This window comes from Mercurialis annua, linkage group LG6 (genome assembly GCF_937616625.2).
Source record: "Mercurialis annua linkage group LG6, ddMerAnnu1.2, whole genome shotgun sequence".
NCBI lineage: Eukaryota > Viridiplantae > Streptophyta > Magnoliopsida > Malpighiales > Euphorbiaceae > Mercurialis > Mercurialis annua.
Window position 1 is genome coordinate 11948268 of NC_065575.1, and position 15149 is coordinate 11963416.

A 15149-nucleotide genomic window follows, 5' to 3' on the forward strand; every position below is an offset into this window, starting at 1 on the left:
CAAAGTTCCAATGGAGGACACCGGTGCTATTAACCCTGAAAACAAGAACCTTTTTCCAGGGATTTTCGTCATATAGACAAGCGGATAATAAGCTGTCAAATGCATCAGGCAACATGTGTACAAACCGGTCGCCAAATTTACACCAACGGCTAAAAATTTAATTATAAAAAATAGTACTATTTATGTCTGGTTGTAAAGCTGAAATGATTTTACAGATGATTGGAAGAATAACACCCAATGCACCCGCGCTTAAATTGTAGCCATAACTATCAGTTTATAGTTTAGAGCAGTAGTTTTATCGCCATCTTGCACATCTTGAGATTGGTACGCGCATTCGCTGACAACATCGCTTGTGAAAGCAATTGAACCCACGATTCATTGGTAATAAATTGAACTTTCATCTTCGCATTTTCAATATATAATAAGAATAGAAAAAAAAGACAGGGTGTTAAGACTGAAAGAGGATCGAGTGAGAGCAATTTAATTTAAAAATGAAGTGATCTTGTAAAGGAAGAGAAAACAACATAGTAATTTGAATGCTAATACAGAGTTTATATAGATAAAGAAGTTTTATGCAGAAATAAAATTATACTTAAAAAGTATCATACAAGTTGTGTGATACATCTAACCCGAATTTCATAAAGGAGCAATTTGTGTGATATCTAACATAATTTACGTTGTATCAGACTTTTTATTTCTTTAAACTCTTCTCAAACCATATTCTAAAAATATATATACTTATAATATTTCTTTAAATAACAAACTATTAACGGGGTATTGTTATTTTGTAATTTGGTAATGTCTTGAATAAAATTAGACTCTCATTTAAAATTAAAATGTATAGTTTATAATCATCCAAATATTATAGTTGAAAATTTGAGATTTTAAATATAATTTTAGTAAAGTTCAAATCAGCTTTTGAATTTTGATATCTTTGTGAATTCATAAATCTAACTGAGATTTGATTATTTGCCGATTTTATACATTACAATTAAACACAATATTCTGCATTGAGTACAAGACTTAGATTTAATACATAGTCCACTCCGGATTTTTAATTAAATATTCCAAATGTTATTGCTAGCTAGTTCACACAGCCATTAATTCCACCTCCATTTCTAATTCTTGTGCATGCAAAATCTTCTAAGACTGCTTCAAATAGAAAGAACCACCCATACAAGGAAAATCCCTGCAATTGTTAAAAAAATAGGAACATTACAACACTATCAAACTGGATGCATCAATCAAATCATTTGATTATAATAGTTAAAACAGATTGATTCAAAGATGAATGAATATGAAGTTTTATTTTCGGTAACAAAAATTCAAAACGACATCATTTTAATTAGTATAGTTTTATTAATTGTATTAATTTAATTACTGCATGTAATTTATTTATTTTTATCCGAGATATGGTTAGCGGGGGTTAGCGGGAGTTAATTAAAGTGTTAGTACTAGATTAGAAATTCATTTTTTAAATACAGCCACTGCTGCCAGAGGTGGGATCGAACCCCAAACCTCTGATGATGGCACAACTTTATATGAACCAAACCAAATTGTTTTCTTTTTTTTTTACAATTTTGAGTTAACTGAACCGATCATTTATATAGATATTTAGCATGATTTCATTTTCATTCTCCCTTATCGAATGGTTTGGTAAAATTTTTTACTGAATTTAAAACCAAAACAAACTGTGCATACCCTACTTGGCAAGTTGGCATAATTAAGGGAAGACCAAAGAAAGGTGTGGGGAAAAAAAGTGGAGCATAACAAGACTTTTGGAGCAAAAAGTTAGAGAAATGCACCTGCAAAACTGAACTTGGTTTGAATTTTTGACCCCCATGTCCCGCTCCATGCATACCCTACTCAATCAAACACCAATTTCGAAACAAGAAAGAAAATCAACAACTTTGCTGTTAGAACTTAGAACTAAGAAATTGTGTGAACAGTGAACTAACCCTGTGCAAAGCAGCTGGTGGAGGTATTCTTCCCATTTCTGCATATGCAAGCAAACGACTGATCTAAACCTGCAAAGCCGCACAACCCCCCACTCGTTTCGCAATCTTTGCAGATGTTACTGTAATATGAGCCATTATACTGCAGAGATATCCCAAATTTCCATTTCATCGGATCTCCTTGACTGCCCCCAAAACTGTATATTGACGTATATGAAGAGCATTGTAGCTTGGGAAGATCCAGTGTGTAGCCTGCAAGTTGAATAGGTGATTCGTAAACGCAGCAACTAGAATCTGGTGCATTCTGCGGTAACCCAATGCCCGAGACTCCCTTGCACGAATACAATCCTCGACAAACACGAGTAACTGACCCAGTACTACATAGATCTTCTTTTGGATCAAATACAGGAGATGTGGTAGAGCATCCCAGCAGAACAAAGATATTGTCTCTTGTTAAAGTGAAAGGACTAGCTCGATCCAAGCTAAAGCTTCCCGAGTTCTGCATTGAACTGCAAGTTGACATGAGAGGATCCTCTACAGTTAGCGTATTGCTTGGATAATCAATGGAGGAGATATCGTATAAGCCAGTGGCAGTTGAGAATTCTAGTGTGCCGGAATTACATCTAACATATCTAGCAAACTCAGGGTGACCACATCCGAAGCCAGTACCGAAAGGGAACTTCACAGGGATTGTGCCACAAGTGTCATGGCAGGTTCCACTGAGTGAGATAGGATGGACAGCAATAGAACCAGAGAATAGGAAGGAGAGGATGAGTGGAATGTAGAAGAAGATCCATGCAGTTGAAGGAGATAACATTGGTGAGAGTCTTTGGAAGAACCTACAGAATATTGAACTTCAGATGCAGAGCAAATTAAGTTAGAAACATTGTTTGAGCAGTTGATATTTAATGAGAATACAAACAGCTATTTTCAAGAAAAGTAACATGATAAGAGATGTGCTCCTTTTTTCCTTCCTAAAAAGAAGAGCCTGTTTTTTAAGTGGTTTCTTGCTAAAAAGCAATATGCATTTACACTAGCGGATCCAGGAAACAGTGAGCAAAAGTAAACAAACTCTTATACCTTAATGCTACCCCCAAATAATCATTCCATAGTTCAAAAACAAAGAAAACCCTGCGTATAGTCCAAAGTGTATCCTGTCAAGTAGTACTAAACATTAACACAAGAAAATTAACATGTATAATATATCTAATTCAAAGGCCTGCTTCAGCTTATACATATAGCTACTGCTTATTTCATTTTACACCTTTTAGACTCGCATTTCCAAATTTATGTGCAAAATTATCCTAACATAAACCAGAGCTTGTTAATCAGAAGCATCGTCTACCTGCTTCTGCTGCTTCATTATTTTTCCATTCCTGTACATTTTGGGTATATAATCAACAATTCTAATGATCCCAGAACTTAAATTGCAGGTTTCTTGCAAGGAGACCATGGATGCACAGAAACCTTATTGATGGATATGGAACCAGAACAACACACAAGAAACTTGATAAAGACGTTAGGCTCAGTCCCAAAGACCAGCCTCAGTAAGTCCCTGACCCAGTACACAGCTAAAACCGAATTGACTCCAGACAAGTCAATAGAGCGCCGTGATCCCATGAAATCAGAGAGACAGCTAGAAGAACAATCATACCTGTTGGATACACCACCAGAATAGTACACAAGACCCACACAAGTGGCGTTGGTCATTGACTCAGAGACATGTCTGAAGTCACTGACTCAGAGACACATGTCCGAAGTCACTGACTCAGTACGCAATGTTACCAGAAGACCAGATAACGCCCTTATCCCATGAAATCAGGGATAAGGATGGATTTTACCTAATCTCAACAAGAAGATGAACTCAAATCAGTAACAAGACTCATACTACAACATAATGACTATCTATTATATATTAATGGATCTAGGTCAGGTAAAAGACACCTTAATTACTTATATTCACTCAAAACTCTTATGAATTTAGTCTATCTAACTTAGGCATCGGAGGGTGTTCGAGCCAACACCGGCTCGAATCCTTCTAACCTATCTTTTCTGTGTAGATTGAAGATAAAACTCATACCGGCCACATCAAGACCGGATCCAGCATCACCGGAACCATCATTTGGCGCCGTCTGTGGGAACGATAATTCGTTCTTGAATAAATTTAATTTTGGTTCTCGGTGATGGACAACCATAAAAAAAGATTGGAAGTGACGAGTGAAAATAAACAAATTAGAGCATAAGTGGCTATCAAAAGTAATATATGAAGCTGCCAAATCAAGGAAGTTTATTTGATCCGAACATCTTCATCTCTCTGTGTCGTAGAAGGAATAGTTACCGTGTACCAGACGCAGACACCAGTGCAACATACAAAAACGAACAGATAAGTTTTTCCTTTTATATCACTAGTATTCAAAGTGGCTATCTTATGATGCTTGTAAGATAATGTTTAATCGTATCGATATTATAGGTCTAGTAAATTATAAAAATGAATGTAGCGGGATCAAAGAAAAAACATTACTTTATTGTATTGGAGTTAAAATTTACTTGTTGAATCATTTTTACTGAAGTTTGCAATGATTTAAATGCTGCTTAATGGAATTTCAGAAGAAAAACCACTGTGAAAGACAAACTACTGTGACAGCCGGAAGAGAAACCACTGTGACAGTCATAAGAGAAACTATTGTGACACTCGGAAAAGAAACAAATGTACCAGTCAGTAGAAAAACCACTATACTAGTGAGAAAAAAAGAGAAGGGCACCAACGAAAAGAACCAACAGACGATTAATCCCAGGCACATATGTATATTGACAAAGTCCCAGGCATAAACGTAGATCCTAGACGCAGACGCAGATCCCAGGCTCAGACACAAAAAGAACCGACATACAATTAATCCCAGACACATATGTAGATTGACGAAGTCCCAAGAGTAGACGCAGATCCTAGGCGCAGACGTAGATCCCAGGCTCAGACACAAAGATGTTACGAAAAGAACCGATAGACGATTAATCCCAGGCACATATGTATATTGACAAAGTCCTAGGCATAGACGTAGATCCTAGGCGCAGACGCAGATCCCAGGCTCAGACACAAAAAGAACCGACATACGATTACTCCCAGGCACAAATATAGATTGACAAAGTCCCAAGCATATATCCAAATCTTAGGCGTAGACGCAGATCCCAGACGCAGAGATGTTATGAAAAGAACCAACGGGAGAGTAATCCCAGGCACAGATGTAGATTGACAAAGTCCCAAGCATATTTCCAGATCTTAGGCATAGACGCAGATCCCAGGCGCAGAGATGTTATGAAAAGAACCAACAGACGAGTAATCCCAGGCACAGATGTAGTTTGACAAAGTCCCTGAACACGAAGAAAAGGCTTCATCTCCACTCGCAAAAGAAAGAACAACATCATTGTTGTAAAAGACGTTGAAGAAGTAGAAATCAAAAATTCACAACTCGCCCAACCAAGTTTTGGGACAGTTTCAAGCAAAAGACTTTCCTCAGAGTCAAAGTGTACAGGAGGCAGATAACCAAGCAGGACCATTAAAGGCACCATACAAAGATCGAAACCAAAGCACATCGAAGGCAGACGACTAAAGTACCACAATACCCGATTCATTGAAGGATTTCTCCATCGAAAGAACCGTCCCACTTGAAGGACAATTTATAGAAGGACAACTCCACCAGAAAGACCATCCACCCGAAGGATTGCTCCATCGAAAGAATCGTCCTACTCGAAGCACTATATTACTAGAAGAACATTTCCACTTGAAGGATCACCTCGTTGAAAGAACCATCCCACATGAAGGACTATTCTACTAGAATGGCAGCACCACTAGAAGAACCATTTTACTCGAAGTACGGCGGACGCAGTCAATAGTCCCAAAGAATGTAAAAGTACCTTGTTACTTTGGGTAGTGTATTCTATCTCAAAAGACTTCGGCGGGAGGACTGCGACTCTTCTCTGCGCCATCTCCACAAGAAGACTCCATGGCATCGCCAACAAAATCAGAGGAAGGATGTAGACTAACGGATCCGTGAAACATGAAAATTGTTATGAAATAAAGGGGCCGGTTCTAATTAACGTAAGAGCCCCAAAATGAAAGAACAAGAGAAGTGTTGTCCCACGAGGCAGCATGAAGAATATTCAAAAGCTAGCTAAAAATGAAAGACGAAACACACGGTCTAACCACACTATCCTCTGGAAGGGTCGCTCCCACCTTTGGACTAACAGTGTCGGGGACAAATGATTACTCCTCTCTCGGAGAATCCTCTACACAATCACGAAGTAAAAAGGCTACGGGCCTAGACGAAGTTCTCCTCTGGCAGGGTCGCTCCCTCCTTTGGACTAACAACACCAAATGCATTGATTTTCTCTTCATCAGGAGAATCTTCAAACTTTATCACTTTTCGATGCCTCCAAAAAAAAGCTAGTCGCAGCCTTATGACACAGACGCATGACATAGTCAACAGTTTGATTCTTTACAAATAAAGAAAAAGCAAGACGCATTCATAAAAAGCACGTAATTGTTCTCCGAAAAGGGAGAGTCTACCACAAAGACCCCCCTAAAGAAAAGTACAAAAAAAGAAGTACTACCTCACAAGGTAGCACCAAAACAAAGTAAAAGAAAGCTAGCAACATGTCCTACATACGGCCTACACCTTTTCCTCTAGAAGGTTTGCTCCCTTCTTTGGACCAATAGCATCTCCTTCAGGAAGTGAATCTTCAACTGGGTCCACGTCACCCAGCTCCTTGTCTAACACACTGGACCCAGTCCCATAAGTAACACCAGTAAAAGGAAGGATTGTCTCAAGTACAGTCAACGACTCAGAGGTGAAGAAGGCAACCACGCTTTATTCGCAGCAACCTTGGCCGCAACGCGCTGACCCAACGAAGTTAAAATCCAAGAAACCAGACTCACAAATATAAAAGAAAACACCTAAAGCAATGAAAGAAGCAAGATGAGTCGAGATCATGAAATCAGAGGAAACAAAGATGAAATAATTGAATGAGGAAAAAGTAGAAAAAAAGCATTTAAGAGGAAGCACCTAGAAAACCGTTAAGCGGTTACCTACGCAAAACGTGGCGACCTGGCAGAGGTATAAGGAATTTCAAAAATCGAAATTTTGAAAATTCAAAAACTAAAGAAGCAATTAAAGCCTAACAGAGCAGATTAGTATCACAGTTCGGCCCAAGAAAGAGCTTCTTAGAAGCAGGTGGGTCGAGAACCAAGCCCAATTGGAAGCTAAACAAACAAGCATAAATACTTGAAGACATGTTTCTCGGGAGGGACTAATGATGGATATGGAACCAGAACAACACACAAGAAACTTGATAAAGACGTTAGGCTCAGTCCCAAAGACCAGCCTCAGTAAGTCCCTGACCCAGTACACAGCTAAAACCGAATTGACTCCAGACAAGTCAATAGAGCGCCGTGATCCCATGAAATCAGAGAGACAGCTAGAAGAACAATCATACCTGTTGGATACACCACCAGAATAGTACACAAGACCCACACAAGTGGCGTTGGTCATTGACTCAGAGACATGTCTGAAGTCACTGACTCAGAGACACATGTCCGAAGTCACTGACTCAGTACGCAATGTTACCAGAAGACCAGATAACGCCCTTATCCCATGAAATCAGGGATAAGGATGGATTTTACCTAATCTCAACAAGAAGATGAACTCAAATCAGTAACAAGACTCATACTACAACATAATGACTATCTATTATATATTAATGGATCTAGGTCAGGTAAAAGACACCTTAATTACTTATATTCACTCAAAACTCTTATGAATTTAGTCTATCTAACTTAGGCATCGGAGGGTGTTCGAGCCAACACCGGCTCGAATCCTTCTAACCTATCTTTTCTGTGTAGATTGAAGATAAAACTCATACCGGCCACATCAAGACCGGATCCAGCATCACCGGAACCATCACTTATGTAGGGTGAGTTTCCCTTATATAATATAACAGAGAATCAAACATAAAAGATGGATGTGGCTAATAATGCAGATTAATTAAAAAAATGATCAGAACTTACTTTTCTCTTCTCCTGTGCCATCAGAGAGAGTAGCATTTCTTGAGCAAAATTAGAAAATCTCTGAAAAAATCACCACATTAATGACCCAAAAAAACAGAGAATTTAAAAAGAATCGCCTTAATATATAAAAAAAAAGAGAGAAAAAGAAAATTTCTTACCTCTTCTTCATCTTGAGATACATGCCAATATCATAAATATTCCTCTTTTCAAACTGTACCAAATAGAACATCCAAAAGAAATAAGAATTAGCACACTCAATTGTTATATCAAAAACCCCAAATCAACATTAAGTCACAGCCATTATGAATTTTTACCTGAATATGCCTCTTGAATTTGCTGGAACTTACGTTTCACTTCAGTTAACAAAGAAGGTGTTCTAGTCCACCTATCGGGAAGCCATTGCTGCACCATACAAATTATCATTCACTATCCCAATAAATAATAGCTGACAAACATAGCTGAGAGCACTGTACGTACCACTTCCATTTGATGAAGCCATGAAGGTTAGCAAAAACCAACTTTGAAAATGCGAATAACCTCGTACGAGTAAACAACCAGAATTGCTTTAGAAGAATCATCAGTCCCCAGAAGAAACCACATCTGCACTTCATTTCATCACTCAAACAGCTCAATTAAAGAAATGCTCCAACTCCCATTCACTACTTCATTTTGATATTGATCATTATGTACACTGCTTTGTTTAAAGAATTTTTAAGCAAAATCCATACTAGTTATGGTTCTCAGCCAAGTATCACAAGCTGACTAAACAGAGTGGCAAAACGGCTAATAATAGTCAAGCATTTAAACAAGCTTAACGACAGAAAGCAGACACTTTCGCCATGATTCTAAGTTGCATAGCATAACATCGAGAAAGGCTAAAACAAACAGCTAAGGCAGCTGCTAGGCACTATTGAAGTTCATGCATTTAGACCAGCCCAATTCTTAAAAGCGATGAGTGATTCCATTTTCCTGAAGCTCCTCTTTCTCAACTTTGTCACTTTGAGTTTCTTATGGGTCTCCATGAATGCTTGTTTGTACCTCCATTTATCCACAAAAATCTTCATCTCTTGGGATTTCTCAACAACTTGCATCACAGCATCAAAGAAACCCCCTTTAACCAAAGCATACAAGAAAGCATCAACTATATTTTGATCAAATTTAAGTCCTTTCTCTTTATCATTAGAAACCTTTCGCTTAACCTCATTCCAGAGCATTAAAACACTAAAGTACTTCTCAGCAGTGACATAACCATTAATTAAGGACAAATAGGTTTGATCATTTGGTTCAAATTTCAGGAAAAACATTCTTCTAAAAGTCCTCTTCGCATCTTCCATCCTCCCCGCTTTACAAAATGCATGAATAATTGAGTTCCAGTCATGAGTTTTTACTTCAATTCGAGGATCCTCAACAACTTCATCTAAAAATGCAGCCATTAACTCAGGTCGATGATTCTCCATCAAACCTGTCATTATTGTTAAATAGCTCCCCTTCAAGTCAGGAGTTCTCGACTCCCTCATTTCCCTAAACAAAGTAAAAGCCGACTGAAAATCCTGGCTAGTCATGGACGCGTCTATTAGAGCATCATAGCTTCCCGCATCTAGCTGAAGCCCTGAGTTGCTAATATCCATGACCAGTTGCGTAGCTTCAGCTGTTCTACTCTCCTTGCAATACGCCTTCAAAATTGGCACATAAACACCAAGCCCAACAGAACCACCTTTAGCATCCATTTCATCAACAATGCTGTGCGCCTTATCAGAAAAACCAAGCTTAACACAGGCATTAATCACACCAAAGCCAATTGATTTATCAATTTCAACAGATTCTGCCTCAACCTTTTGAGCTTCAACAATAAAATTTGCTAAGCCCTTGAGATTTCCATCTTTGAGAAATCCTTTAACCACTTCACAATAAGTTCCTTCATCAAAATCACAATTCCTCCCATTTTCTTCCCTCAAAGAACATAAAGTAGCTTCTAAAACAGACTCCAAATTCCCTGCCTTCACATAACCACTAACCAAACTATTAAAAAACAATATTTTATTCGAAACCCCGAATCCATTCATCAAATCCTTCAACTCAATTATCTTCTCTCGAAGCCCTTTCAATGCATACAAATAAGCAAGAAACCCGAAACTCAATTCATCAGGCTTGACACCCAAAACAGACATAATCTCAAGAACACGATCAGCGTCACTAACAGACTCAATCTCCTTACAACAAGACTCCAAAGCCAAATTACAAGCACCCAAATCAGGTTTCATAAACCCCAACTTCTCATCAACAGAAATCCTATAACTTTCCTCAAAAACATTCAAAAAAGCAACAAACTTTCCATTCATTCTACAAATATCACCAACCAAACCACCCCACATATCAAAAGGCATAAAAAACCTGTTCTTGAACATACACTTAACCAAAGCAAAAGCAGGAGCAGAAACATTACCAGATTTCATTGCTTCAAACAGTATCCTCACAGTTTCAAACTCCAAAACTTGTGGGTTTTTCTCTATCAAAAACACAACAGAAGCAAAAGCTCTCTTGAGATTGTGTGTATCCTGACAAGAGCAGAGATGGGTGATGACCGAGTTAGTGAGGGACTTGGAAGGGAAATAAGAAGATGGGTTGGAAGTGAGGGACTTGAAAGACTTCCAGGCTTGGTCTGTGTCATTGGTGAGGATGGAATTATGGATGTTGGACTCTAGAGTGGTGATGTGGTGTAGGGTTAAGGTGGGTGGAGTTGGCTTTGGTGCTGAGAAAGTGGTTGGGGTTTGTTTTTTGAGGGCGAAAATGGTGGGTTCGAGGAAGGAGTATAGAGCAGAGGGCTGTGAAGGAGAGGATGATGAGGAGAAAGTTGGCGTCTTTGGAAGAAAGGTTATAGCTTTTCTTCTCCACATTCTTTGATCGGTTCTGCAGTTTTTGGTTAGAGGTTCTACCAATATTACCTTAACGTTGCCACTGAAGCTCGAGAAGTAAAAATGATCCTTATATTGCTACCGAAATACATAAATGATCCTTTTATTGCTATCGAAATGCAAAAATGATCCTTTTGAGGTTCATATTTGCTTCTCGAAATTCATTAGAGTTGATTTTGCGCCTTATGGGCAAAGTTTGATTTTGAGTCTTTCTATTGATATGTTGAAAAAGTATTTTTTGAACTTTTTGTAGAGTTATATTGTAAATTATATTACTGTAGAGTTAACATGGATACTAGTTTGAGTAAAAACAATAAATGTGAAAGTTATTTGATTGAAAACTAATCTAAATGATAAATTTACGGTATATACTTAAAAAAATAAAATTTCGATACACATCAATAGAAAAAGTAATAAATGGTTCAAATGTTGCAATCGATGGATAAAAATGACTAATGATTTTTGAAGGGCAAAGAATTTAACTAAAATATAACTCTGTCTAACAGAGGGGTTTCAATTTTAATTTTCATAATATTAGGGTATTTTTGTGCACCAGTGGCAACGCTAGGATCATTTTGCTGCTCTTAAAAAATCATCAGGGTTATTTTTGTACCTTTTTCCAAATAGAAATGGCTTTTTATTCCCTGCAAAACGATGTCGTTTTCATCATGTCACGGGAAATAGTACTAATCGGAAACAGAGGAAGGAGAGAGCAGCAATCAGGAAGGTGAAGTGCAGAGTGTTATAATGGAAAAAGAAGGTGAAAAGGATAAGGAGAAAATGGTAATTATAGAAGAATGGAACGGGTCATCGTCAACGAAAACCGCCACTATTACTTCTTCCCATTCTCATTCCGTCTCCGTTAAAAGATCCGGCAACCGTTTTGATCATGTTTGGAGTCGCATTCTTCAAGCTTTTGTACCTGAGGCAAGTCAACTCCTTATTTTGAATTTAGATTCTTCATTCAATTAGATGAACTAATGGGTTGACTAATTATGACAGGGATTTCCAAGCAGTGTGACTCCTGATTATTATCCTTTTCAAGTATGGGATTCTTTGCAGGTAAAATTATAATTTCATAATTACTCATCTTTTTTTTAATCTCTTGCAAAAACTGTATTTATTGATTTGATTTGATTTGTGTGTTAGGGGCTTTCTACTTACATCAGGACCATGCTTTCTACCCAAGTCAGTCACTTACTTCCAAATTTCAATTTTTTCTTATTTTTTGATATTCTATTTTTATGTTTTTCAATTTGTTTTTCAGGCTCTCTTGAGTGCAATTGGGGTCGGGGAGAAATCAGCAACTGTAATTGGTGCCACATTTCAGGTATTCAAACTGAAGTAGGTGAAATGCAGCTTCTTATGAACTATGTTTTGTTTGTTTATTGATTACATCTGAAACATTTACAGTGGTTTTTGAGGGACTTAACTGGAATGCTTGGAGGCATTTTATTCACCTTTTACCAGGTTTCTTTTTCTTCTTTTTATAAATTTTTCATGCTAAACACGCGTTACATATTATTATTCAATGGGGTAATTATATTTATTACTTCTCAGGGCTCAAATCTCGATAGCAATGCCAAAATGTGGCGTTTGGTTGCGGATCTTACGAATGATCTCGGTAAATGCTCTTATGTGTCTTTCTTATTTATTTCTTTTTCTTTGGAAGCATGAGCTTTGATAGCTACACACACATGTGGATACCAAATTGGCATCTGGCAAACTTTTGTAGAAAAGTATTAATGTACCTGGTTTTGGGTAATTATTCCTAATTTGGTTTGTTTATTTTGAAATGATAATACTGCTGCTATATTGGCTGCAGGAATGTTGATGGATCTCGTGTCTCCTTTGTTTCCCTCAGCATTTATCTTTGTAGTTTGCTTAGGAAGCTTATCAAGATCATTTAGTAAGTTCCACATTCATCATAAACTTTTCCACAAGGACTTATGCAAATCTACTGAAAGCTAGCTGCCAATAGATAGTTTGTTGATCTTTTATATGCATACTTGAATGCAACAATAGAAGTATGTAAAGAGAAATGAAATGTTAATAATACGAGAAGAGTGTCTCTTTGACCATCATTGTTTAACTAAATTCTGCCGCTGCTGTTACTGTAAACAGCTGGTGTTGCCAGTGGTGCAACTAGAGCTGCGTTAACGCAGCATTTTGCCCTCCAGAGTAATGCAGCAGATATATCTGCAAAGGTACCGGTATATAAAAAAATTTAAGAGATTTTCTTTGGTTTTGCTTCTATGATTGTTAACTTGTTTCAGTGCATTAGTAGGAAGGAAGTCAAGAAACAGTGGCAACAATGACTGGCATGGCACTTGGAATGCTTCTTGCTCGTGTAACTATTGGACATTCTTTGGCTATCTGGTTTTCGTTCCTCTCTCTCACTATCTTCCATATGTATGGTAATTTCTGCTGCTGTAATTGTTGATATAGAAAAGTATTGTTGCCAAATAAGCTTGGCATCCACCTTCCTTCACGTGTCATTAGAAAAACAAATGTTAATAACTCCTATAAACACTTTGTTTTTTTGCTTAGTTACAGTAATTTGGTACTAAATTAGCATCTGATTCTGCATACTGGCGTGGTGTTTTGTTATTTGCAGCAAACTATAGGGCTGTTCGGTGCCTTGTGCTTACATCTTTAAATATGCAAAGGAGCTCAATGCTTTTGCAGCATTTCATGAAGACAGGCCAAGGTGATTTTTATGAGTAGTACTTCAATTTTAACACTTTATCTTGGTTTGTTGATTTCGCTTGAATCTGATGCCAACATCTGAATTTGTTGCCAGTTCTTTCCCCTGAACAGGTCTCTGGGATGGAACATATTTTACCCAGATGGACCACTTTTTGGAGATCAACGAACTTTAAGTTGCTGCATACACGGATACACTTAGGTGTGAGAGTTTCTTCACTTGATGACCAGGAAATGTGAGTTTCAAATCTATTGCAAAGGCCCTTTTTCTTCTTTGTTCCCTTTTCTGGAATGAATTTTTCTTTTAGAAACAGAAACTGTACATATATTATTCAACTTCATTCTTTTCTATGAAGCCAACAATTTGAGAATATTCTTAAACAGGATGGAGCTATTGCATTCAGCCCGATCTCACAGGAAAGGTTGAGTTCTACCCACTTCGCTTGCCATTTAAGAAATGAATTTTCAAGGAGAAAGCTATAGCTCACTGTAGTTTCTGTTTGTTCAGCAAAGTATCTGCTAGTGGAGAGGAAGGGAATTGTTAGCATTTTGATGCACACAAATTCTACATCGTCTGACGTCCTGCAATCATTTTTTCATGCTCTGGCTATAGCAAATCTTATGGAAGAAAATGGTCCGGTGTATCTGGAGAGCCAATCATGGATGGATAAACATTACGGAGTTTTTCTTCAAAAGGTATCTCTTTAAAGTTTTTCATCAGCAATATTTATATTGAAAAAGGGCCCTATTCTGGAAGAGACACTCATGAAATTATTTTTTGAGACAAAAAATTTCAGTTAGTTTATTAAGAAGGCCTTCCTTCACTTCTCATTTTTTTCCATCTATTGTTTTCTACAAACTTCAAGTAAGACAGATATCTACAAACTTCAAACGCCACCTTTTCTTTTTAGTTACTAGTAGTTGATATTCTCTTTACATAAGCAAGAGTTGGGAACATTAAACAGAATTTAGGTATGACTGGTGTGCACTTTGTTTTTGCTCATTTTATCTTTTCACAATTTGGCAGTTAAACTCATCTGGTTGGAAAACAGAACGCCTGCTTTCCCAGTCAATCATTTGGAGGGCAAACTGGATATTTGAACCTTCAGATGATAAGATCGACTAGGTAATCTAAATTCTAGGTTACTTGGATTATAGATTTTTACTTGATCATCATATATTCTTGTTGATTATTAGGATTTGCAGCACATTTATCACTTATTCTTGGGGACTAGGTAATCTAAATTCTAAGGTACTTGGATTATAGATTATTATTTGATTATTGTTTATTTTTGTTGATATGGAATGATTTGTAAGCTCCCAGATTTTAAATTTATCATTTTTTATGAATAACTTTTGTCATATATCCCAGCCTAAGATAGGGGAAAAAAGACTTAAATAGTTGCACAAGATGTACTAGAGAAAGCAGAAAATAAATTAGAAGTTAAGGTATCTAAGATACAAAATTATTAATCAGTTGATTCTTTTGTTATTACGTTCACCTACAAAATAGGATCC

The 15149-nt window shown here is 37.3% G+C and overlaps 3 protein-coding genes across 5 annotated transcripts; 1 reads left to right on the plus strand and 2 right to left on the minus strand.

The window, feature by feature from the left end:
* Positions 1-941: 941 nt before the first annotated feature.
* Positions 942-2983, minus strand: LOC126687075 (wall-associated receptor kinase-like 1). The gene is made up of 3 exons (XM_050381437.2): positions 1959-2983; positions 1806-1862; positions 942-1189 (listed from the first exon to the last, which is right to left on the minus strand). The coding sequence occupies exons 1-3, from the start codon at positions 2770-2772 to the stop codon at positions 1155-1157; spliced, it is 906 nt and encodes a 301-aa protein (XP_050237394.1). The 5' UTR covers positions 2773-2983; the 3' UTR covers positions 942-1154.
* LOC126687073 (pentatricopeptide repeat-containing protein At1g69290) lies at positions 2768-11049 on the minus strand. Of its 3 annotated transcripts, XM_056106187.1 has the most exons (4): positions 8328-11049; positions 8172-8224; positions 8014-8073; positions 2768-2794 (listed from the first exon to the last, which is right to left on the minus strand). In XM_056106187.1, the coding sequence occupies exon 1, from the start codon at positions 10905-10907 to the stop codon at positions 8931-8933; it is 1977 nt and encodes a 658-aa protein (XP_055962162.1). In that variant the 5' UTR covers positions 10908-11049; the 3' UTR covers positions 2768-2794; positions 8014-8073; positions 8172-8224; positions 8328-8930. The 3 variants fall into 3 exon arrangements, with proteins under 3 accessions (XP_055962162.1, XP_050237393.1, XP_050237391.1); XM_050381436.2 differs by lacking the exons at positions 2768-2794; positions 8014-8073 and having other exon boundaries at positions 8328-8398; positions 8491-11049; XM_050381434.2 differs by lacking the exons at positions 2768-2794; positions 8014-8073 and having other exon boundaries at positions 8328-8415; positions 8491-11049.
* Positions 11050-11531: 482 nt separating this feature from the next.
* On the plus strand, positions 11532-14995 carry LOC126687194 (protein root UVB sensitive 3). The gene is made up of 15 exons (XM_050381634.2): positions 11532-11852; positions 11928-11987; positions 12075-12113; positions 12193-12255; positions 12339-12395; positions 12486-12549; positions 12751-12834; positions 13050-13132; positions 13213-13342; positions 13543-13635; positions 13729-13867; positions 14016-14053; positions 14140-14327; positions 14659-14757; positions 14829-14995. Exons 1-14 carry the CDS (start codon positions 11673-11675, stop codon positions 14755-14757), a joined length of 1317 nt encoding a protein of 438 aa, XP_050237591.1. The 5' UTR covers positions 11532-11672; the 3' UTR covers positions 14829-14995.
* Positions 14996-15149: the final 154 nt, after the last annotated feature.